Here is a 22,615-nt window from a genome sequence, read left to right on the forward strand (position 1 = left end):
CCTTTCTTCAGGCACCGCGCCCTGTCGATGTCCTCGATGGAGCGAAGGTGATTCGTGTAACTTCCATTGTGATCCCGGTTCTTCGCCTGCTCTTCAGGTGCGTGCCGATGGAGAGAGGCAGACGGGCTCGGGCGGCGAAGGACGCCGTGACGCGGCGGGGTGGGCGGGGTCTGGCCGAGAGACCCGCCCGGATGACACGACGGGGCGGAGGCGGGGCCTTAGATAAATCCCGCCCTGATGACGTCCCGGATTGGGGCCCGCCCGCTCCATTTCGGCTGCTATGCTGCCGTTCACGCCCTTTGGACTTGTGTTGAGGGAATTCCGTCGCCATCTCACGACCATGGCGCCACGACCCCGCACCGTCCTCGGCACCATGGCGTTTGGGGCCCGGGCTGACGCCGAGCAGAGTGCTCTGATGGTGAAAGCGTTCACGGAGCGCGGACACGAGGAACTGGACACGGCGTTCATGTACGCGGAAGGGCGCTCGGAGACTGTCATTGGGAGTTTGGACCTGGGTCGGAGAGGTGAGGGGCTGGTAGGCCACTCTAGTGGAGGGGCATCCCCGACACCCGGACTAGAGGCCAGGTCATCAGGGCGTAGGTGGGCTGTGTGACACCTTGGCACCACAACAGAGTCTCTCTGATGGAGGGGCATCCAATCCACCCACTCCCACATGATCTGCCCTCTACGCAGGTTGTATCACCACGACAGGGTCTCTAATGACACTGGAGTGGAGGGTGGTCATGTAGGTGCGTGTATAACCACTTGGCACCATAACAGGGTCTTGCCAGAGTGGAATGCAGGGCATGTGTGAGTTGGTCATGTCGGGGTAGGTGGGTTGTGTAATCCCTTGGTACCACAGCAAGGACTCTGATGGAGGAGAATTGCTGGTCATTGGAGTAGAAAGCAGGTCATGTGGGGGTAGATGGGTGGAGTTACCCCTTGGAGGCTTGTGGACACTGGAGGATAGAGGGCAGGTCATGGATTGGCAGGTTGTGTAATGTTTTGACACCAGGTGATGGATTAAGTACTACACTCTGTAGGTTCAAACTAAACCTCTTGAGAGGTGGAGAGACAGGTAGTAGAAAACTCCATGGATGGGATGGGAGAGAGAAAAAGTAGTAGAACCAGGGGGATTAGATGGAGGTGGGGCGACCTAAAATTCATGCAGTTGGGTTTCAGGTTGTCCAGGAGAATATTGTTCTTTGAGATATTTTGCACCTCATCCTGACTGTTGATTAGGCTGAAGACATATGTGTGCGTGGGAATAGTAGTCGGGAGTTTTACTTTAGACTTACTTAATGTAGGTGCAAGGCAAAGTGATATTATTCTGATTTCAGTGCTGCAGAGTGGGCTGGATTGTGCAATCCCATTAGTTGTGTGTGGTTTTTTTTAACATGCCTGTCCATTGACATTAATAGTTGGAGCATGAAGTTGGCAGATAGGTTTTTGTTTTTTAGTTAGGTTTTTGTTTTTTTTTCCTCTCCTATCATCCAGTAAGGATTGCAACCAAAATAAATCCATGGGATGGGAAGACATTGAAAGCTGATAGTGTCCAATCTCAGTTTAACACGTCACTGGAGCGTCTTCGAAGGAAGGACGTTGAGATTCTCTACCTCCATGCTCCAGATCACGAGACTCCAGTTGAGGAAACATTGGCTGCTTGCCAAGAGCTTCATCAACAGGTATACTGTAACCCAATGTTATTGGTGTCCAGGGCATTCATGTGTTTTTGGATCATCATGCCTTTGCTATGAAGGTCCAATCCAATTAGATCCACTTGCTCCAGTCTGCAGAGCTAAAGTAATAGTAATTTGTTGGTGATGCCTCTCTTCTGATGAGGCATATAATTAAAAAAACACAATGCTGGAGAAACTTATCAGGTCAAACAGTGTACTTTATATAGCAAAGCTGAAGATACATTACCAAGATATGATATTTTTTATCTTTGCTTTATTAAAGTGCAGTTTGACCTGCTTAGTTTCTCCAGCATTGTGTTTTTACTTCAATCATGGTATATGCATGCTCACACATTTTGCAACCAGTGCACAAAAGATTAGTTTCCTAAAATAATCTAGTAATTAATAATTCTACTTCGCAGAATGCAATCATACTGGTATCATATTAAAACATGCCAAAACAGTTTTATTATCCACGAGAGATAGGCCGTGCCAAAATTATTTTAAAACAATTTCAAGTTTATATTTGCACAACATAAGATTTTTGTGCACGCCGACTTCTAAACATTAGAGGAAACATTGCTGCAGACTTTTGTGTTTTACTTCTGATTAGGCATGTTACTTGATTGTTGCAATGGATCAGGTTGATGTTCATGATTCCATCACCCCACGTGAAGTGAACAGGGAGAACATAGGGGAACAGTTCTCTTTGAAGCCAATGTCGTGAAAATATCTCATCTACGTTGCCTATTGTGTCTTTGCAAAGAAATTCTGTTTGTGAGTTTTAGTAATTCACTGCATTTCAGAAGCTTTTAACACCTTAAGATGATGATATTCTATATGCTACATATTACAGTTTTGTGGTAATGGATGGGTTCTGTTAATGATACAATTTTTCTTTTGTAAAATAACTTTTAGGGCAAGTTTAAGGAACTTGGCCTCTCAAACTATGCTTCATGGGAAGTGGCAGAAATCTATTCAATTTGTAAGCATCACAACTGGATTCTTCCCACCATCTATCAGGTAGGTCAGGAGATACATTGACAAAAATCTAATCTTTTGGGAGTATCTGACTTTTGTGAAATTCTCTTTCCTTTGCAACTCAGGAAAAAAATCTTTCCTAGCATTTGTCAAAAAAAAATGCTTTGTTTAGAAATTTGTACTCTGTCCTCTACATGTTTAGCCATATCTCTGAATGATTAATTTCCCATTACCCCATGTGAAGTGAACAGGGACATTGGACCGGATGTTGTGAAATGTACAGCTGGGCCACATTATAACAGTTTGTCAACAATCGCGGATTATTGTCACAGTCATATCTGAGATTCATTGCAAAAAGTTAGTGGAGTCTTAGTGCCATAAGATGTGGAAACAGGCTTGCCCGCACAGACCAAAATGTCCCACTTACACTAGTCCCACCTGCCTATGTTTAGGCCATAACCCTCTAAATCCATGTATTTGGCCATTTTTTTTTCCTTAAACATTGTAATAATACCTGCTTCAACACCTTCCCTTGCAGCTCATTTGCTGTGTTCAATCGCAGTCCTGCATCTCAGAGCCTCTTCATGTTAGCCAGATGCTCCATCTCCATGACTCCCCGTGATCAAAATATCATCCAGATACATTGTTACATGCAGAATCCCCTGCAAGTAAAGTGTCCATTGTCCTTTGGAAAATGGTGGGGCTGGACATCACTCCAAACACCAGGCAGTTATATTTAAATAATCCCTTTTTGCATGTTATTTATGATGTACACCTTTGAATCTGTGTCAAGCAGCAGCTGTTGGTAAGCATGGATCATGTCCAGCTTTGTGAATAGCTTGCACTGACAGGGTTGCAAACAGGTCATCCACCTGCGGCAACAGGTACTTCTCCAGCTAAGAGACCTGATTCGCTGTAAGTGTATTGTCCCCACATACCCTCACCATTTTGTCTGCTTTCAAAAGTGGAACAATGGGAGCTGCCCACCTAGAAAACTGGATGGACTCAATGATGCCCATGATGCTGTAAGTGTTTTGACTCCTCCTTGACCTTGTCTTTCATGGCTTAGGGTGCTGTCTTGGGCTATTTAAAAAAAAAAACATAGTGTGGCCTTAGGGTCAACACTGCGTTTCACTGTCATGCCTTTCAATGTTCCAAGCTCATTCCTGAAAATGTCATTGCACCACTGCAGAATGTCCTCCTCTGTGTGTGCACACTTAATTTCATGCCAATTGAGCTAGATTTTGCAAAGCCATTTGAGACCCAAAAGACTGGGCCTGCTACCCTTGGCTATCACCAGCCTGGCTTGCCTTCTGACCCCCCTGGATAAAATATCCACATATAACACCCCTAAATGAGGTATGGTCTGCCCCATATAGGTCCTGAGTTTGCGCTTTGACAGTCTGATGGGAGGCAGGTTGGACCCCCATGTCCTGTAAGAATCCTCATTAATGACTGATGCTGTGGCCCCTGAATCAATTTCAAACTTAATATCCTTTCCCCTGACATTGACTATGGCAGAATGTGGTTCAGGTGGTTCCTCATCGGTTTCCACTCCAAACATATAAGCACACGGTGTCTCTTCATCTGCTTCTTCTTGGTAGTGTATGGCTGCCGGAGCCCGTTGAGCTTAACCTTACCCTTTGAATTCTTTAGCTACAACCATAGCAGACATTGTCATTGAATTTGCAATCATTTGCATAGTGCATCCCTCCACACCAAAAACATTCCACCCTCTTTGCCTGTATACTAGTCTCTGTTGTCTTGGTACACTGCCGCTTAATACGACCCCCACCCCATGTCCTTTCTGAATATCCTTGGCATTATTAGCAGCCATCTCCATTGTTTTAGAAATCTATGGATTTCTTGATGCTGCATACCAATCTATCTCAGAGCATATCATCCAACACTGCCTCGAAATCACAATACTCAAATAGCTGCTGAAGCTTGGCCACAAAATTGGCCACAATCTGACCTGGCTTCCTGAAAAGGCTATGAAACTTGACTATCACAGAAGGTTTCAGATTGTGGTTCCTACAAGTTTAACCAGTTTGTCAAATTGAATTTCCCGTGGTTTCCATGGTGTGGCTAAGTTCCTTATCAACTTGTAAGTCTCTGCCCCATACACACTCAGGAGAATAGAGCATTTCTTAGCCTCCTCAGTAATTCCATTAGCACAGAAAAAGTGACCCAACCTTTCCTCATACTCTGGCCAATCTTTTCAAAACAGTTCACATTACAACATTAACTTTCTCTGCATCTGCCATTGACCTACTCTTTTTTTACAATATAGCACAGTCGCCTGTATTCGAATCGCTTGGGACCAGACGCTTTTCAGTTATTGTATTTTTTTGGTGTTTGGAACAATGGAACTAAGCAGCACAGTAGCATGAGCAGAATACCATCAGTGGTTAAACAATAACAAATCATGGCAGGCCTTTTGAGCACCAATATGACAAGTGCCAACCCAGATAATCGAGACCAGTACTCTCCTTGGTCCCGTCAGGACCAGAGGTTCCCCCGAGACAAGCGTTGACACTGTTCCTTCCTCGACCTGGGCAATTGGGAGATGGAAATCATTGAACTGCAGATGCCGAAAACCGCATCCGATGTTGAGAATGTCAGGAGGTGAATTTTTTTCAACTTGTTAGCACTAAAAAGAAGTTAGGTTTAGTGATCTTTTCGGATTCAGGGTACTTGACCTGTATTAATTTACTTCTCACTTTGCCTGTTCTGCTATAGTTTTCCTTTGTTCAGTGTAATTTTTTAATCTCCTCGCTTATTTTAGTTTGTACATATTTTGTAATTGCACACGAATTGACTTCAAGCTGAGTAGTTGATGCCCAGAATTCCTGTTTGGTGGCATATTTCTCAGCTTTAAGTTGGTTGACCCGTAGTTATTTTCTGTTTGCAGGGAATGTATAATGCCACTACTCGGCAAGTAGAAGTAGAACTCCTACCCTGTCTCCGCCATCTTGGAATAAGATTTTATGCTTACAACCCACTGGCAGGTTGAGTTAAATTTCACTTTATTAATTTCTTGTTTTGTTGATGTAGGACTGATAAATATGTAATGTGAAATTGTTCTTTGTGAATTTTCAAGTTGTGGATGTTTGGAAAAGATTTCCAAGAAGCTTAAAGCACAATAGGGAGCCTACCTACTAACTTGGTCTGAGCTATTAGAGCATTCTCCCATATAGGCTTTTCACTACTTAGAAGTTCATGTTCATTTATCAAATGACAGCAGAGTACCCTCCTTTTATCATTGAAGTATCACCCCTTGGATAAAGAGGAGAGGAGAATAATAGGAGTCCATTGAACACCTTCACAATCTGGATGTCAGGACTATCCAAGCATGCTTTGAAATTCACTGGGTGTGGAGAATGTACAGCTCATGGTTGTTGAAGGGACCGCAGTGAATGATATTAACTATCTCGTTGGTACAGGTGGGCTGCTGACTGGGAAATATCAGTTTGAGGACAAATATGAGAAACAGCCCACTGGCCGCTTCTTTGGCAACAATTGGGCCGAAGTATACAGAAACAGGTGAGTTTCTACTGTAATGCCATTAAACCTAATACTCTGTCCTTATTAATTATGAGATCGTTATTTGGCATCTAATACAAATTTTGGTGGTTTTTATGATTATTCCCCTGTTATAATAATCTTTGCCTCTGACTGTTGTTCAGGTTTTGGAAGGAGCATCATTTCCAAGCGATAGCATTGGTGCAGAAAGCAATAGATGAAACTTATGGGAGTGAAAAAACAAGTCTCACATCAGCAGCATTACGGTGGATGTATCATCATTCTAAACTTCAGGTATGCAAATTCAACAACATAAATATCAATGTATTATAACTGAACGTAAAAGTTTTTTTTTAAAAATGGCAGATGTTGGAATGCTGAAACAAAAGCAGAAAATGCTGAAAACACTCAAGGGCAGGCAATACCAATGGAAAGATAAACGGCATTAATGTTTCAGCTCAAAGAGAATGAGAGAGGGATGGGTAGGATAAATGGATTATTTTTAGGGCAAGGCCTGGGTAATCTGGATGTTAACCAGATGGCCATGTAAAAATAATAACGTAGTTATAGAGAGAAAACACAAAAGGAAATTATTAAATTATGGAATGTAGTACCGAGCCCCAAAACCAAAAGGGGAAATCTCGAATCTAGCAAGGCCCAGCAGATCTTGGAGGTATTGGTGGAGAGAAAAACTGTTAATTTAACAGAATGGGCCAGTTCTGATACAAACATTAAAAAAAACAAGTTATTTAAAAATGTGGGACTTATTATTAAATCCTGAAGGCTGCAACACATCCAGATAGAACACGAGGTGCTATTCACCAAGCTTGCATTGCGCAGGCGAACGGTGCAGCAAATCACAAGCAGAAGTGGTGGGCTAAAGGAACCTCAATGTCACTCCTGTGGACTGAATGGAGGTGTTCTGTGGAGTGGTCACCCAATTTGTATTTGTTTTCTTCATTGTAGAAGAGATCCAATAATAATTAGTACTGAATGCCATACATTGCATTGGTAGCAATACAAGTGAATATCTGCAATACCACTATGGAATTCTGTTGCCATCTAAGAGAGCTGGGTGTATAAGATGACCCCCAGAAATTCCTCTTAAAATGTAGGTTTTGAGTTACACTCGTAAAACTCGTCATGTACTTGCTGCTGAGAGCTTACTGTCCATGTTTGCTACATGCTTCTCTGGAATCGGCCAGTGTGCAGTGGCTCCTCTAATTGCACAATTATTCCAGGGTACGATGTGACTGGTCACAGCGAGATTTATTGTGCTCCCTGAGACCCTGGCTGTTTGGTTAGTTTGTCAGACTTAGCTTCATTTGCTATGCTGTTATTTTAAGGTATGTTAGAGAGGATTAAATTCTATTTTTATTGCTTTAATATAACATTATCTAGCTTCTCAACTGTAAATTTCAGTATAAAAATATTTAGTGGTAGAACCATAGGAGTATTGTATCACCATGAGGAGAACACTAAACCACAGGATATTATGGTTCGGATTTTGTACTTGGTGTGACTGTGGTTTTGGGATGAAATTTTTAGGGTTCAAGTTCCATCTTGTACACTGAAATGTACGGTATTTCAATTGCTTGGGAAGGGGAAGTGATGGGGTGGGGGGGGGGAAGAGAGTAGCTGCTGCATTGATGGAGATGGATGGACAAGGGAGTTACCTTGGGACAAGTCCCTCTGAACACTGAAAGGAGATTTATTAGCTGGTGTAATATCACTGAAGGAAATTGCTGAGATGATCTATAGATAATCATACTGATGTTTATGATTGAGGATTGTCTGAAGATTGGCCAGCTTGTTCACTATTTTGTTTCCCTTTCATATATGGTTGTTCATTTATTAAATATGCTGTTATGTTTTTATCAGGGTGATCTCGGTGATGCTGTTGTCCTTGGGTCATCAAAAATTGAGCAGCTTCAACAAAACTTGGCTGCCTCTGAGGAAGAGCCACTTGCAGGGGCAGTAGTTGAAGCCTTCAACGAAGCTTGGAAAATCGTCGCATATGATTGCCCAAATTATTTTCGATAAATCAGGCATGGCTTTACACCAGTGGCTTCCAGCCTTTTTCTTTCTACTCATATCCCACTTTAAGTAATCCCTATGCCATAAGTGCTCTGTGATTAAAAAGGGATTGCTTAAGGTGGTACATGAGTGGGAAGGGAAGGCTGAGAATCACTGCTCTACACTCGATTGTTATTGAAATATTTTGCTTAAAAAAGTTGTCAATGGCCCACTTTCTTTGGAGTTATGAAATTGTGCACATAACGAGTCAATTAAGTTTAATTAAAACAATGTTTTCAAACTTTTTTTGGTACATGACATCTAACGAATCCAGTGGATGTTGCTGAACTGCTCTTTAAAAAAAAAAGTAGTGGCTGGATGAGATTTGTAATCAGAAATTATGTAGAAGTCCAACTTGGCACTCCAGTTACCAGTTTGATGACAATTTCTGCAGCCATGTAGGTGATGAGGTACTATTGAACTGGCAACTTAACAAAAAAAATCAAAATGGTTACCATTGCTTTGTTTTGCAAAGAATAAAACAAATTTGATTCATTTTGTGCATATAATTTTACTGCCACAAAGTTGAACAATGTACAGAGGTGTTGTCCCTGTTTTAAAGACATTGGTTATTCAAGTTCATAGCTCAACTCAATGAGGTAAACTGTTACATTATACTACTTTCCTAGCACGATACTTTGATGTGGGGTAATAGGAGTAAAGTATACAATTGCCATCTGATACAGTATTTACATGTGAATCAAGAAATTTTGAATGATAAATGATGACCAGTCATATATAATAGAAAACTGACATTAAGACTGTTGAAGCTCAATTATTGCATACTTATTCAGCTCCACATCAAGAGTACAAATTTTGTTTTAGGATCATGTCTGGCACTTTATTGAAGCAAAACAGCCCTCTGCCTTTGTACACAAGAGCATTGTATTATTATAGGTCCAATCCAGTTCAGAGGTACAAGTAGATATTAAAGATTCCACAGGATTTGACTGGTATTGTCAAAGGAATCTGTTCTTTGTTTTCCATTGTCCACATTTGCTGCTGCTTAAAACTGGTATTTTGAAACCATGCAAGGTCTTCATTGCTAATTTTTTTTGTAATCCGTGATCTGTTTTATTAACATCTTTATTAATGTTTAATTCCCTGGAGGCCAGCAGAACTCAGTCGCTCTTGCTTCACTTTGTGAGATTGAACCAAATGTCACATTTATATTAAAAATCAACACTGGAAATTGTTTTTTTTTATATAAATGCAACAATTCCTCTCTCCTGCATCGCACTGTGCATTCAGTTTAATACAGACATCGAGCATAGGATAAAGCTTGAGAACTCTCTGCTAGTCACCCATTTCTACCACCTCCTTGCTTTTCCCATCATTAGTCACTACCAGTTGTTCAAATTCACCAGTTTTGGAGTTCCACATAGAGTTCATTGTCACTTTGAATGTGGCCATCTCAATACCAAGCAGCTTCTGGAAGAAAATGCAAATGATCAGTGCCAAAATGTTGGAAAATTTTCCACACCATTATTCAGAATCTTATTTTGATACTCTAGATCTCCAAGTGCCCAGTACGGTTTTTAATAAAATGTTTCTCTAGTTATTGGTCCATTTTGTATTAACATGGTGAAGGTAGCATTGATGCTTATTTAGTGAACACTTGCTGAGTGTCAAAATAAGTGTCAAATGTTCTGCCCTCTTTTAAAGGGTTAAATTAAATACTCTTCATTCTATTTGAACTTGTGGAAGGAAATTCCCACAAATTAAGAGTTGTACTTTAAAATACTGACCAGAAGTCGCGCCTGTTCGGGTGTCAGTGGGGCACCCTCTTTGCAAACTTCGTAATCACTCAACAATGTTATGACACCTAGAAGACAGACCACGTAAATTCCAGTTACTGCTAGAATATTAAAAAAAAAATAGATATTCTCATGCAGCAAACCCATCTTTAACTACTGCTTTTGCCACCAATCATGCAGCGGGTTGTGTTGATCACCAATGTACCTTTCTTCAGCGTGGTTGGTAACCCGAGCTGCCGCAGTTGTGGCTCCATGGAGTGAGTGAACTGTGGCAATGGTCCAGCATCAAGCGTAACAGCCACTGTAGCTTTGTTCCCAGACCGTGCAAAATCAGTCTGTGTGTACTTATCAAACCACCTATTAAGAGGTAGAGAGAGATGTTGGACAATTCAATGGAAACATGTTAAAATAGAAATCAAAGAGCAAAAAAAAAGAAACTCACTCAATCACCTCTGCCTTTGTGCGATTAGTGAACAGGAGACCGACTTCACCTTGCAACTGTTTACTGACCTACAAAATGGAAAACAATAAATACAAAAGTATCACGGATACACCAAACATTCAACAGATCCCGAGAATCAATGAAAGCTAAAACAATCAAGTGACAATTGACAAAAAAAATTAACAAATCTCATCAACTTAAATTATTTACCATTTGCACTTTCAAAAATATACACCAAAATGCGAATTGAACAATTCAGTAAAGTCAGTCACGAACTGCTCACCTTATGTAAACCATCCTTGTATTCGTCTGCTGATCCTTTTCCCAGGGCCACCATCATCACTTTATTTTTACCAAAGAAGAACCTACACAAGTACAATATTAAACGGCTTGATACATTTTTACACAAGGGGCTGTTAGCAAAAGTGAGCTCATGGAAATATACATCATATTATCAAAGTTGGGTCAAATTGCAGGTGAAGCCCCAGGAGACTGTATGAGACCATGTATGGAAATAAGGATGAAGAAATGGGAGTGAAACGTAAGTCTGCAGACACAGTGATTGAAGTAAAAACACACTGCTCAAGAAACAGCAGGTCAAACAGTGTACCTTGTAGAGCAACGATAAGATATATAACCAATATTTCGGGCTTGAGCTCTTCATCGAGGTATAAGCAAAAAGTGAACAGGCTTGAATAAAATAATGTGAGAAGGAGTATAGGTCCACAGACAAGAGGTAATGTGGATAAGGGAGGGAGGGCTCTGTGAATGGAGAAGGAAAGGATGGAGGGTTGGAGGAAAGGAGATAGGTAAGAGAGAGAATGGGCAGAGGAATGAAGAAGTTGAAAGTCGCACGAGTTGGGTATAAAATATAAAGGGAAATTTGCTGCTGATGTGGGCGGCTAAATGGGCAGAGTAAATTGTGAGGAAGCATGACATCATGCACGAGGAGTATGATCGATTAAAGCATTTTCCAATAGCGACCAGGGATTAGGGAGGCGCATAGAAATTTTGAAAACAAGTCCATATCTTGTATTTAGTTGTCTTTAGAGGGATTTTAATACAGCACAACATACCTTGAAATATGTGATAGCTGCACAAGGAGAAACAAACTAAACAATGAGAAACTGGTTAAAATGAGCTTGAAGAAATATTTTAAGAACATGTAACAACAGAGGGGATTTGGTGGGAAAACAGTGTGGCAGGATAGCCTGGACTCGGAAAGTGAGGTGGAGGAGGAGAAGGAAGAGGAAAAACGAGGGAGTAAAAGGAGGTCATTAGAGAGATGAAAGACAGAAAAAGGGGGCAGAGGGACTGGTGCCCTTTGCCAGAATGATACTGGGGGCCAATGGGCAGATAAGAAGAACTTTGAAGATAAAAGTTCTTCAAAGAACTTTGAAGAACATTATCTTTACCCTCTCCCCCGGGCAACAATAACCAATCCCCCTGCAATTTTGAAATGTGTCTAATACACCCATCTATCACTTGTATCTGCTTCCCTTTCCTTCAGCTCCCTGTATTAATTCTTACTTCTAATATGCATTCATCTTTAAACATAAGCATTATGAAAAAAAAACACATACCTACCCCCTGCCCCCCTCCCCCCACCGTATTCCTGTTACAACATATACAGTCCATCAGGGGAGGGGGCAATAAAGAAAGGCTGGAAAACCTGACAGGGTATCTGAAACAAGAGAGTTGAGAGAGTGGAAGAAAGATTGGATAAGAGGGAAGAGCAAAATTGATGCACGGAAAGGGTTAAGTTAAAGATGTGGGAGAAGATAGGTATCTTAGAAAATATCAATAGGAGGAACGGTTAACATTGTGGGGGTGAAGGAGGGCAAGGAGATGGTGGAATTCCTGAAAAAGTGGATCCCAGATATATTGAGGAAGGAAAAATATTGGAAATAATCTAATAATAGAATGGGCCCACTGGTCTCTTGCGCCCCCCCCCCACTCCCCCTCCCATCTAGGGCCAAACCAACGGCCACACTCTATCCTAGTAAGGCTCCTTCACCACCAGCATAGAAGGATCTTACAGGCGGTGCGATAGCTGGGAGTCCGGTGGAATTTGAGAGGGAGAAGGTCTTTTGCTAACTGGACACATGTGCAGGAGCAGGAGGGAATTTTACCTGGTTAAAAAGCGCCTTAAACAAAAGGAATCAAGTTTACCCTCCTTCACCCGGCAGTGCTAAAGATATTAAGGGTGGGAAGGGAAAGAAAGTTTTTTTTTAAGGATCCAAGAGAGGCAATGGACTTTGTTAGGAACCCTGCTACTGCTTTGAGATTAAATGTAAATAAGGTGGGAAAAGGGAATAAAGGAAAGATGGACTGTAAATATTGTAACAGTGATGAATACGAGGGGAGATACGTTATTTTCCCCCCCATAATTTTAACGTTTAAAGATGAATGCATATTAGAAGTAAGAATGAATACAGGGAGGTCAAGGAAAGGGAGGGAGATACAAGTGATAGATGGGTGTATTAGGCACATCTCAAAATTGCAGGGTGATCCACACCAATAGCTTGGTTATTGATGCTGGGGGTTGGGGGGGAAGATAAACTGGGAGGGGGAAAAAAAGAGGAGGAGGGAATACATGGAGTGTTTTTTGTTTCGTTATCGAAGTAATTTGATGGCGTTTTCAGTTGTACAAGGGGGGAATAAATACAGACTCTATATGTAACATGGATGTTAAAAAATGTTTGTTTGACAAGACTATATTAAAAAAAAATCATATAACAAAGAATGGGCATTTGTTTTAAGTACTGGATGTCATACCAGAAATGTAAAACTTTGAGGCTATGGAAGGGTTAAGGGAGATGGCAAGGAAGAGCTGGGTGTCATCAGAATACATTTCAAAAAACACGCTTTTTTTTGTTACTGATGAGGATCAGAATGTAGGTAAGAAATGACGTTGGGTGTCAAAGGTAGATTCTATGACACAAAAAAGGCTCCAAGCATTGGAAGCAAAGCCATTATGAATTGAATAATTGTCCCAAAATATTAGATACTTTCTTGAGTTTGCAAGGATGGTGATGTGATCAACCAGACACTACAGATATCATGTTTATAGAACAATCACAAAGGCTGTTGTTAGAGATTTGGATGAGTGGTTTTGGTTCAGATCAGAAAAACAATGATTTAACTAAATTCTCAAGGTAGTTGAATGTTTTACCATAGTTCATCTTCTGCATGACAATGAACCAACCTGCGCTAGTCTGTTTCCCACAGTAAAGCACTTAGAGAAGGAAATTAATCATCCAGCAATTTAAGGAACAAAAATCTAAAGTGACTCACCGGCTGTGTTTCCAGGCACATCGTAGATCCTTCAGTTTGTTATTTCTCATGTTCTCAACGGAAAAGAGAAAGATATTTGTGTAGGTGTCCACACATTTTCGTAACTTAAAAGAAGAAAATTGCCATCATTCGTCAGTAACATAGACAAACTCTATACTTGGAGATTTTTAAGCAATTATCTTGTAAAATAGCAATGTATTCATAAATAGAACATGCATAATTGTTTTCAAACAATTCAACTGATTCTCAATTTATGAGGCTTTTTGCATTGTTACAAATATAACTTATTGTAGTATGTATTACTTCTCTTCCAATAACTTCGGGTGGAAATCAGAACTGGTGGAAAGGGGAAGAGATTGAGAAACATACATCTTGTATGTTTCGTTTCATGAATACTATTATCATATTTTTAAACATTTATTTTAAGATTAATTGTTAAAGAAACATTATTTATCATTGTATTCCTGCACTTTGTTTCTTAACAAATCCTTTTGAGGATTGAACAACCAATTTTGATGTACAAATCCTTTAGAACAACCAATTTCAATGTACAATTTTTCTCTCAACAAAACTTTTTGTTGGGAAGCTCTTTCATGCAGTATGTCCAAGGACACCCATGCTGTGGTTTTAATGAACAGGCATGTTTAAATTTGCATTATAGGACTACCAAACAAATTTTGATACAAAGTTATGGTGAAAGATATTCTATCTGGTTGATAAAAGCTTGGATAAAGATATGTTTAGAGGGTCACCTTAAAAATAGTGTGAAGTTGAGGGAAGGAATTCCAAATAACTGAAGATACAACTGCCATTTGGAGGACTAAAATATTCAGAAGCAGGGAGCAGAGAGGCTTTTCCTGATGAGGAGTCAACTGGATAAAAAGGACAATGAAAGTCGGATACAATAAGCAAGGTTTTGTGGGGAACTGCTATTTGTACAATATCTAAAGCAAGTCAGAAATAGTAAAGTCTGGAAAGACAAAAAGATAGATGAGGTTCGAGTGTTACAGTAAATGCAGAAGCAAGGAGAGAGACAAAGTACAACTCAGCACGAGGGATGGTGTGAGAGAGAAAAGGGCGAGAGCTGGGCATACTGTGGGGTGGGGAGGGAATATTAGCTTGGGATTTAGGGGAGAGATCCAGAAAGCCGAACCATCATATTGATGATGGACGACCTCATGTGCTTTTCCATTACATAATGCTAAACTTCCATCCATATTTTTGTTATTGAAGAATTGACTGTTCCAATCTTGACAAGGGTCTTAGCCGTGAACTTTGTTCCTCTTTGCACAGATGCGGTCTGACCAACTTTGCATTTACTGCATTATTTTATTTTTATTTGAGTTTTTTTTTAGTATTTACAGATTCCAAAATCAATTACAATTTGCTCAATGTAAAGCAGAGGGTAAAATTCTTAAGATTATCTTTGCATTTGTGCTAATCTAGTGAGACCTTGTCCAAACTAGTTGCACGGGTGATAACGAGGATTTTCTTAGGTACAGATTTGATGGAAATAAGATTTGTTTAACTGTGATTGCAATATTAGTGAAACTCCTTAAGGAGCATCAAGAGTCAAGAGCAGGAGGGGGCAATTTTTTCTTAACACGAGGTTGTAGCTAAGGGGTAGCCAAAATGTGGCACACAAGGCACGTGCGGATCTTTGACACATACGCGCAGCTTGTTTAAATACTTTGGCTGAGCCTGGAATTGTATGAGCAGGTGCTCACAGCGGTAATGTTAGTGGATGTGTCTCATGATGAAAATGGCCTAATGACAGACTCTCGCCCAAGCCCACTCACCCATCTGAGCTCCCAATGCCCCAAATGATGCAGGTTCTTCCTGCGGTCAAAAATAGTATATGTGTAATAGTTGACCCCCCCCTAAATTTTACTCTAAGAATTGGTCAACAAAATTTGACTGTTACACGACTATATATGGTATGTGTACTTTTTGATTGTTGAAACTAATACAAATTAGCAGTTTACAAACTATATATGAATAAATTAAATACATGCATTTCTTAATATTTAAATAACATTTTTGTAACAAAATGTGCATGTAAGAGCAAAAAGATGCAAGTAATTTTTTTTCATGTGTGCGGCTCTTAAACATATAAAGTTTATCATATGTTAAACAAGTTTGACCAACCCTCACACAGAGGAACGTGATCTATGACCGAGATCATGTATTCAAGCAAATGCAATAGAGAAGGCTGAGTGATCCTACTGATTGCAGACTCACCTCCTCGATTAAGCTTTGTTTGATCTGCAATCCTTTCTTCTTTGTTTTAGTCAGAGAAACTGGGGGGAAAAAAAGTACGATTTAATCAACAAGACCCAGACCAAATAGAAAAGTACACAAAAGTGCTGGAGAAATCGACCTGCCAAATTTCTAACAGTTTTGTGCACTGCACTAGACCCCAGATTTCTTGTCGACTTCAAGTAGAAACCGGATCCCCAACCTCTCTTGTTGAACCTTTCAGATTTTAAAGAACCTTTCAGATTTTAAAGAGCAGCACGGTTACCGCAACGCCAGCAATCGGGTCTATACCGGGGTTAGAGTCCTGCACTGTTTGTAAAGAGTTGGGACGTTCTCCCCGTGTCTGTGTGGGGTCGTCCCCTCCCCGTGTCTGTGTGGGGTCGTCCCCTCCCCGTGTCTGTGTGGGGTCGTCCCCCCCCCCGTGTCTGTGTGGGGTCGTCCCCCCCCCCGTGTCTGTGTGGGGTCGTCCCCCCCCCCGTGTCTGTGTGGGGTCGTCCCCCCCCCCGTGTCTGTGTGGGGTCGTCCCCCCCCCCGTGTCTGTGTGGGGTCGTCCCCCCCCCGTGTCTGTGTGGGGTCGTCCCCCCCCCCGTGTCTGTGTGGGGTCGTCCCCCCCCCGTGTCTGTGTGGGGTCGTCCCCCCCCCGTGTCTGTGTGGGGTCGTCCCCCCCCCCGTGTCTGTGTGGGGTCGTCCCCCCCCCCGTGTCTGTGTGGGGTCGTCCCCCCCCCCCGTGTCTGTGGGGTCGTCCCCCCCCCGTGTCTGTGTGGGGTCGTCCCCCCCCTCCCCCCCCCCCCCCCCCCGTGTCTGTGTGGGGTCGTCCCCCCCCTCCCCCCCCCCGTGTCTGTGTGGGGTCGTCCCCCCCCCGTGTCTGTGTGGGGTCGTCCCCCCCCCGTGTCTGTGTGGGGTCGTCCCCCCCCCGTGTCTGTGTGGGGTCGTCCCCCCCCCGTGTCTGTGTGGGGTCGTCCCCCCCCTCCCCCCCCCCTCCCCCCCCCCGTGTCTGTGTGGGGTCGTCCCCCCCCTCCCCCCCCCCTCCCCCCCCCCTCCCCCCCCCCCTCCCTCCCCCCCCCTCCCCCCTCCCCCCTCCCCTCCCCCCCTCCCTCCTCTCCCTCCCCCCCCTCTTCCCCCCCCCTGGGGGCTCGTTTCCGTCAGAGATGGGTGAAGGTTAATGGGGTGTAAACCCGAGGGCCGAAATGGCCTGTCCCCGTGCTGTATGTATATGTCGGTGGCGATAAGTCCATCATTAGATCAGCCATGATCTCATTGAACGGTGGGGCAGACTTGACGGGCTGGATGGCCGACTCCCGCTCCTAATTCGCCCCGAAAACTCAAAAAAGTGTACTTTAACGACCACCGTTTCGGGCTGGAGCCCCTCATTAAAGGTAACGATGAAGGCCCCCTCCCGCCGGACCACGAGCAAGTTTCTTTTGCTCTTCGGAAGGCGCCCGCCCTTACCCCGCTTGTCACGCCGGGATCGCGGCATGTTGGCAAAGCTGGAACCACCCTGCACGGACTGGGACGCTCGTCGGCCCTGGGGCTGAGGTGCCTCGCCCGGCTGGAGCCTCCGCGTCGACTGTCCCGGCCAAGTCCCTCACACCGTTTGATCGTTTACCGCCAGTACTGAGAGTGTTAAGAGTTCGACTTTAATCCCACGCGCCGCTGATTATTTCACTGAAGCCAGATGGGCCCCAGCGCATGTTGGTGGGACGCCTCGGATCCCATTGCATGCTGGGATTTTGGATGGCTCGATCGCTGTGCACTGTGGGATACTGGATGCCTCCAATTCCCTCTGCGTGCTGGGATCTTGGAGGACCGAGCCGTGATGGTGGTTTTCTGTCGGGTTTGGTACCTTTTCGCTCTTTTGGAGTTTTCAGCCGCGATTTATGAAGATCAGGTCGGGAAGTTCGACTGGTGAGTCGCTGACTGCAGCCGCCATCGCTCTGGGACCGGGAGGGAGGGGGGTGCTGAGTGCTGGTCGGGACGGCGCGACCCATTTCCCCGACTTGATGAAGGGCTCAAACCCGAATCGTTGGTTCTCTCTCTCTCTCTCTCTCTCTCTCTCTCTTTTTCTCTCTTTCTCTTTATAAGGTACACCGAGTTTCTCTGGCACTTCGGGCTTTTATTCACCGACTTGATGCTGCTGGGCAGTAAATGTGAGAGAAAGCAGTTCAAACAGTGTACTTTATAGAGTAAAGGTACAGAACCAACGTTTCTGACTTGAGCCCCTTCATTCACCAAGGTGCGTCCAGGTAGGGTGGCAGCTGTTGTCAGTTTATTGGAAAACTCACTAAATTGACTGCCACAAAATAGGCTGGTGACACTTAGCAAAATCGAATGTGCGGTCATATGAACTCCCAGGGTACAATTTTAAAAGTTCTTTTTGAAATCGAGCGACCCAGAAAATTAGCAGACAGCAACTGTCCCCATTTAATTATTATTTTACCTTCACAAACAACGTATTGTGAGGATCTGGTCTAGGCACCTGCAGAGATGCTAAGATTCAAAGGTGATTTTTCGAAAAGAAGTTTACAATTTAAAATAAAAGCAAGGATAGTAAATGGATAACTTGACTGAAGAACCAGTGCAGGTATGATGGCGCATATTGACTTGATGTTGATTTTAAAAAAATCAATATTTTTCGTCTCCACTCAATCCTTGTATTGTTTCTGTTTTAAATCTTTAAGGAGACGTCAATATGTTGGAAAACCCCGGTTTGCATATTTTGATGCACCTGCACAGAGTTCAAAGAAACTTGTGGTTGTAACGGAGAACAATGTGATCGCTTCCCTCAACTTGAGGACTGGGGAGATCTGTGAGTGATGAGGAGCTGATGTTGCTGTAATCAATTGTTTTTTGTTGCATCACAAACTATCAGCTTTTCCTCCAAAATTCAAACTGTTGCCTTTTCCAGCTTTGTTTTTATTTTGTTTTGCAGTCTGGCGTCAGGTGGATAAAGAAGGCCCTGAAGGGAATGTGGATTTATTGTTATTTTATGGGCAAGGTGAGTGAGAGTCAAATTCTTGTAAAATTCCTGAGGGGTTCTTTGAGTTCCATCTGTGAACATTCCATACTTGAATTTTGAAATTATTTCATTCTGTTGTAAGTTCTCCATCCTCCTTACCAGACACCTGCTAATTCAAATAACTATGGCAAGAGGGCCACAACATGGCTCATGAGCCACATGTGCTTCGTAGAAATATGTTGGCTGAGACAGGTAGTTTTAGTGGGCATGGTTGGTGATTGAAAGTATTTGGTATGAATACTGTGCATAAGCTGCGTAGAAGTCGACCCCAACCCTCATTTTTGGCCCCACCCATCTGAACTCCCAATGCCCTGTATACGGACTTACCACCTGATCCTGGCAGCCCGTCTATCCAAGCTCCTGATGCCTCAAATGTAGACTTACCACCTGGTCCTGTCCACCCATATGAGCTCCTGACGTCCTGAATGATGCAGGTGCTTACCGTAATCAAAAGTTGTATGCATGTAATAGGAAACCCCCGCAACCCCCCCAAACTTTAACCTAAAGATTGGTCCACAAAATTTGACATTTTGTGTACTATTTCATTATTGAAGCTAATAATTAGCAGTTTAAAAACTATATACATTATTGCTTGCATTTCTTAATATTTGTATACATTTTTTGTAACAATGTAAATGTAAGAGTAAAAGCATGTTTGTAATATTTTTTCATGTATTGCTTCTCTCAAACATCTGAAATTTATCGCATGTGGCTCTTGCATGAAGCAAGTTTTGCCATCCTTGCACTATGGAATCTAATTTTAGTGGAATGCAATCTTGACATTCACAGAGTACTGAATTTCAATCTTGTGGGATTAGTTCGTACAAAGATCTCTCCAGAGCTGCTAAAAAGGGTAGTCAATGGCTCTGGATGAGGAGAAAGAATTCCATCTGGCATCCCAAGTGAGTGAATGGCATCTGGGGGGTGAGCCCAGGATTCACTGCTGAACCTTCCAGAGGTGTTGAAGGTCTATCAGCAAATACTGAGGAAGGAGGGTGCCCTCTTGATAACCCAGAAGATGGCATCACTCACTTGGCTACTCTGCAGAATCCAGGCAGCAAAAGGGATATTAACATCTAGTCAGTCCTTCATAACATGCATATCTATTGATCTCTAGATCGTGGAAAATGTGTTGGTGGGTGTAAATTCAGAAATATAAGTAGAACATTAATTTTGGGTAACAACAGATTGATTTTTTAAACCAGTTTATGATGAAGTATTTCTTTAAAATTTGGAGAAAGATTTTGCAGGATTCTGAGTGATTTATCACTTCCTTCCACAGATGCAGTAACTGTATCAGGAGGAGGGCGAATACTGCGCTCATGGGATTCAAACATTGGTGGTTTGAACTGGGAATTCCTGCTCGAGATTGGCAGGTGAAAACATCATTTTTCCATAGCTTTAATACCTCTCCTCAGCAGCACAGAGGTGATTAGCATGGCCCCTTTGCAAGGATGACACGCAAATTTGTGAAGTGTTCCATATTTTTAGGATGGCGTAGTTAGCACATTGCTGTAGCAGTGCCAGCGACCTGGACAAGAGTTTGAATTCCATGCTGTCTGTAAGGAGTTTGTACGTTCTCCCTATGTCTGTGTGGGTTTCCTCTGGGTGCTGCAGTTTACTCCATTCAAAAACTTATCGGGGTTGTAGGTCAGTTGGGTGTAATTGGGTAGCATGGGCTCCTGGTGGTGAAAGGGATTGTTACTGTGCTTAATGTCTTGATTAAAAAATTTTTAAAATGACGATAGAATGGAATTTTGGGAGATATTCACATGCATTCTTGAGAACAATTGTTTCTTTTTTTTTTGCAGAGATATTTCCACCTTGTGATTGTGGTAATTTAATGTGTGGTGTATTTTTGGAAAGCAATAGTGTAATCTCTAAAGGGACGAATATTAAGTTTTCAAGTTTTTTTTGTAAAATTGGGTGAACAGTAGAATGGGTTTGGCAATGATGCCCTTTGAAAATAGTCTGCCAACTCGTACCTGCAGATACTCACATGAACTGACTTGGTATGCTCTGCAGTTGAGGGATGAAAACCAAGGAAAATAAAAAAAATTGTCTTAATAGAGGGGTTAACCAACTGTTGTGGTATCCTCGCTATTGATTTTTCCCAGTATACACTTTTTTTCTGACATTGAATTGATGTATAAAAATAAATGATTATTTTGCTGGTAAGGCAACTTGTCTAATTTTAAAATAAGATGTTTCAGTTTTCAGACTGGTTCCCTCATTGGCACTTCTGAAGGAGTCAGATTCATTGGCATTGTGAAGAAAGCATCGGTTTCTCTTCATTATCTCTCAAATGGGTATCAAAAATGGACTGAGGCATTACCAGAAAGGTACAGGGATTGCATGTGAAATTGTGGCTTGCTGATTTGAGAAAGCAAATTTTAGAATATATTAAAAATGCAAGTTTAAAATGCTAACTTGAAGTTTTAAATTGGTGATTGAAAGGGAAAAGGGGGTCGGCTGTTTTTTAGGCTGCATTTCTGTTATCAGCTTGGGAGCTGATAAGAAGCTCCTTATTTAGTAGAGTGGTATGAGACTAATTGATGAATCCCGAGAGAATATTAAGGAATATATTTGAATATTCCAGAAACTAGAGATTAGAAACTATAAATTCAGTGATTTTTTTGTAAACCGTGAGTTAGTCTCCTCTTCCAGAGTTTTTCAGCTTTTAATCACTTTGCAAAGTGTGTTTGTTGCAGCTGCATTTGTCTTTCTATTGGAGCACCTCAGATGCTCTTTAACAGATTGTCCATTTGATGTAAGCAGGCATGGGATACTCTTGCTTATTGTTGGGGGGGGGGGGGAAGTTGTGACTGACATATTCAAATGCAATTCCCAATAATTGACGTGTATCCTGGTTTTTTTTTTGAAAAGGAAGACTTGCAGTCCTTCTGAGGACATTTCAGTGATTCCCACTGAGGTATACATGATGTGTATTCACTATTGTAATTTAGGACACAGCTGAAAGGTCTTGCAAGCAACAATGTGAGAGAACATTAAAGATAAAAGGCATAATTCCCCCCCCCCATTCAATTTTTTTTCTCATCTGAGAAATCAGGAGAACATGAACCTGTCCTCATCGAGGAATAGGCAGTGGAGAGGGATAGAGCTTCAAATTCTGTGGTGTCATCATCTCTGAGGATCTGTCCTGGAGCCTCCATGTTGATGCAATCACGAAGAAGGCTGACCAACAGCTATACTTTGTAAGATGTTTAAAGAGATTCAATATGTCATTGAATATTTTTGGAAACATCCACAGGTGGATGAAAGGTGAAACCTCCAATAGTGTAATTGAAGATCTCTGCAGTGGCATGTCTCACAGAGCCTACACTTCAAATCTGGTTTTATTTCAATGTTTCTGTTCCAATCTTTCTGTTTGGTTTGTTAGCTCTTGAATCTCAGCTCCTTGGTAAAGAATAGCCACTCGTACTCGTACGAGGAATGTGTAAATTGTTCACTTTGGGAATATAACTCTCCACATGAGGGCTGCAATATATAATCCAAGACCTCTTGTGAGAAATAAGGAATTGTCATGTGTATGTGTGTGATGACAGGACAACTTGCATTAAAA

The 22,615-nt window shown here is 42.3% G+C and overlaps 3 protein-coding genes and 1 pseudogene across 5 annotated transcripts in view; 3 read left to right on the forward strand and 1 right to left on the reverse strand.

Annotated features, from left to right (window-relative positions):
- Nucleotides 1–252: 252 nt before the first annotated feature.
- akr7a3 (aldo-keto reductase family 7, member A3 (aflatoxin aldehyde reductase)) lies at nt 253–8,756 on the forward strand. Of its 2 annotated transcripts, XM_069918731.1 has the most exons (8): nt 253–524; nt 1,498–1,685; nt 2,598–2,702; nt 3,626–3,685; nt 5,575–5,671; nt 6,107–6,206; nt 6,350–6,479; nt 8,067–8,756. In XM_069918731.1, exons 1-8 carry the CDS (start codon nt 281–283, stop codon nt 8,226–8,228), a joined length of 1,086 nt encoding a protein of 361 aa, XP_069774832.1. In that variant the 5' UTR covers nt 253–280; the 3' UTR covers nt 8,229–8,756. The 2 variants fall into 2 exon arrangements, with proteins under 2 accessions (XP_069774832.1, XP_069774833.1); XM_069918732.1 differs by lacking the exon at nt 3,626–3,685 and having other exon boundaries at nt 254–524.
- mrto4 (MRT4 homolog, ribosome maturation factor) lies at nt 8,748–17,753 on the reverse strand. Of its 2 annotated transcripts, none has more exons than XM_069918737.1 (8): nt 17,466–17,753; nt 15,999–16,057; nt 13,758–13,861; nt 10,744–10,825; nt 10,461–10,528; nt 10,224–10,375; nt 10,010–10,086; nt 8,748–9,689 (listed from the first exon to the last, which is right to left on the reverse strand). In XM_069918737.1, exons 1-8 carry the CDS (start codon nt 17,491–17,493, stop codon nt 9,558–9,560), a joined length of 702 nt encoding a protein of 233 aa, XP_069774838.1. In that variant the 5' UTR covers nt 17,494–17,753; the 3' UTR covers nt 8,748–9,557. The 2 variants fall into 2 exon arrangements, with proteins under 2 accessions (XP_069774838.1, XP_069774837.1); XM_069918736.1 differs by having other exon boundaries at nt 8,748–9,692; nt 17,466–17,752.
- The window catches only part of emc1 (ER membrane protein complex subunit 1), a 36,389-nt gene continuing 31,450 nt past the window's right edge, over nt 17,677–22,615 (forward strand). Inside the window, exons 1-5 of the mRNA XM_069918730.1 lie at nt 17,677–17,921; nt 18,695–18,822; nt 18,946–19,011; nt 20,315–20,408; nt 21,246–21,374. Coding sequence (XP_069774831.1) covers nt 17,692–17,921; nt 18,695–18,822; nt 18,946–19,011; nt 20,315–20,408; nt 21,246–21,374 — 647 coding nt within the window. The 5' untranslated portion in view covers nt 17,677–17,691. The remainder of the gene's footprint in view (nt 17,922–18,694; nt 18,823–18,945; nt 19,012–20,314; nt 20,409–21,245; nt 21,375–22,615) is intronic.
- Nucleotides 20,451–20,521, forward strand: LOC138755997 (U6 spliceosomal RNA; annotated as a pseudogene).

Source organism: Narcine bancroftii, chromosome 2 (genome assembly GCF_036971445.1).
Source record: "Narcine bancroftii isolate sNarBan1 chromosome 2, sNarBan1.hap1, whole genome shotgun sequence".
Classification (NCBI taxonomy): Eukaryota; Metazoa; Chordata; class Chondrichthyes; order Torpediniformes; family Narcinidae; genus Narcine; species Narcine bancroftii.

What these genes read in the sequence shown, in the direction of transcription:
- akr7a3 (XM_069918731.1), top strand. Translation starts at nt 281, where the DNA reads ATGCTGCCGTTCACGCCCTTTGGACTTGTGTTGAGGGAATTCCGTCGC. An exon ending in TCAATGATGCCCATGATGCT is followed by an intron (nt 3,686 to 5,574) that starts GTAAGTGTTTTG and finishes TTCTGTTTGCAG; the next exon opens with GGAATGTATAATGCCACTAC. An exon ending in GCCGAAGTATACAGAAACAG is followed by an intron (nt 6,207 to 6,349) that starts GTGAGTTTCTAC and finishes ACTGTTGTTCAG; the next exon opens with GTTTTGGAAGGAGCATCATT.
- mrto4 (XM_069918736.1), bottom strand. Translation starts at nt 17,493, where the DNA reads ATGCCGCGATCCCGGCGTGACAAGCGGG. An exon ending in ACAAGGATGGTTTACATAAG is followed by an intron (nt 10,529 to 10,743) that starts GTGAGCAGTTCG and finishes TCCATTTTGTAG; the next exon opens with GTCAGTAAACAGTTGCAAGG. An exon ending in ACCAACCACGCTGAAGAAAG is followed by an intron (nt 10,087 to 10,223) that starts GTACATTGGTGA and finishes TCTGTCTTCTAG; the next exon opens with GTGTCATAACATTGTTGAGT.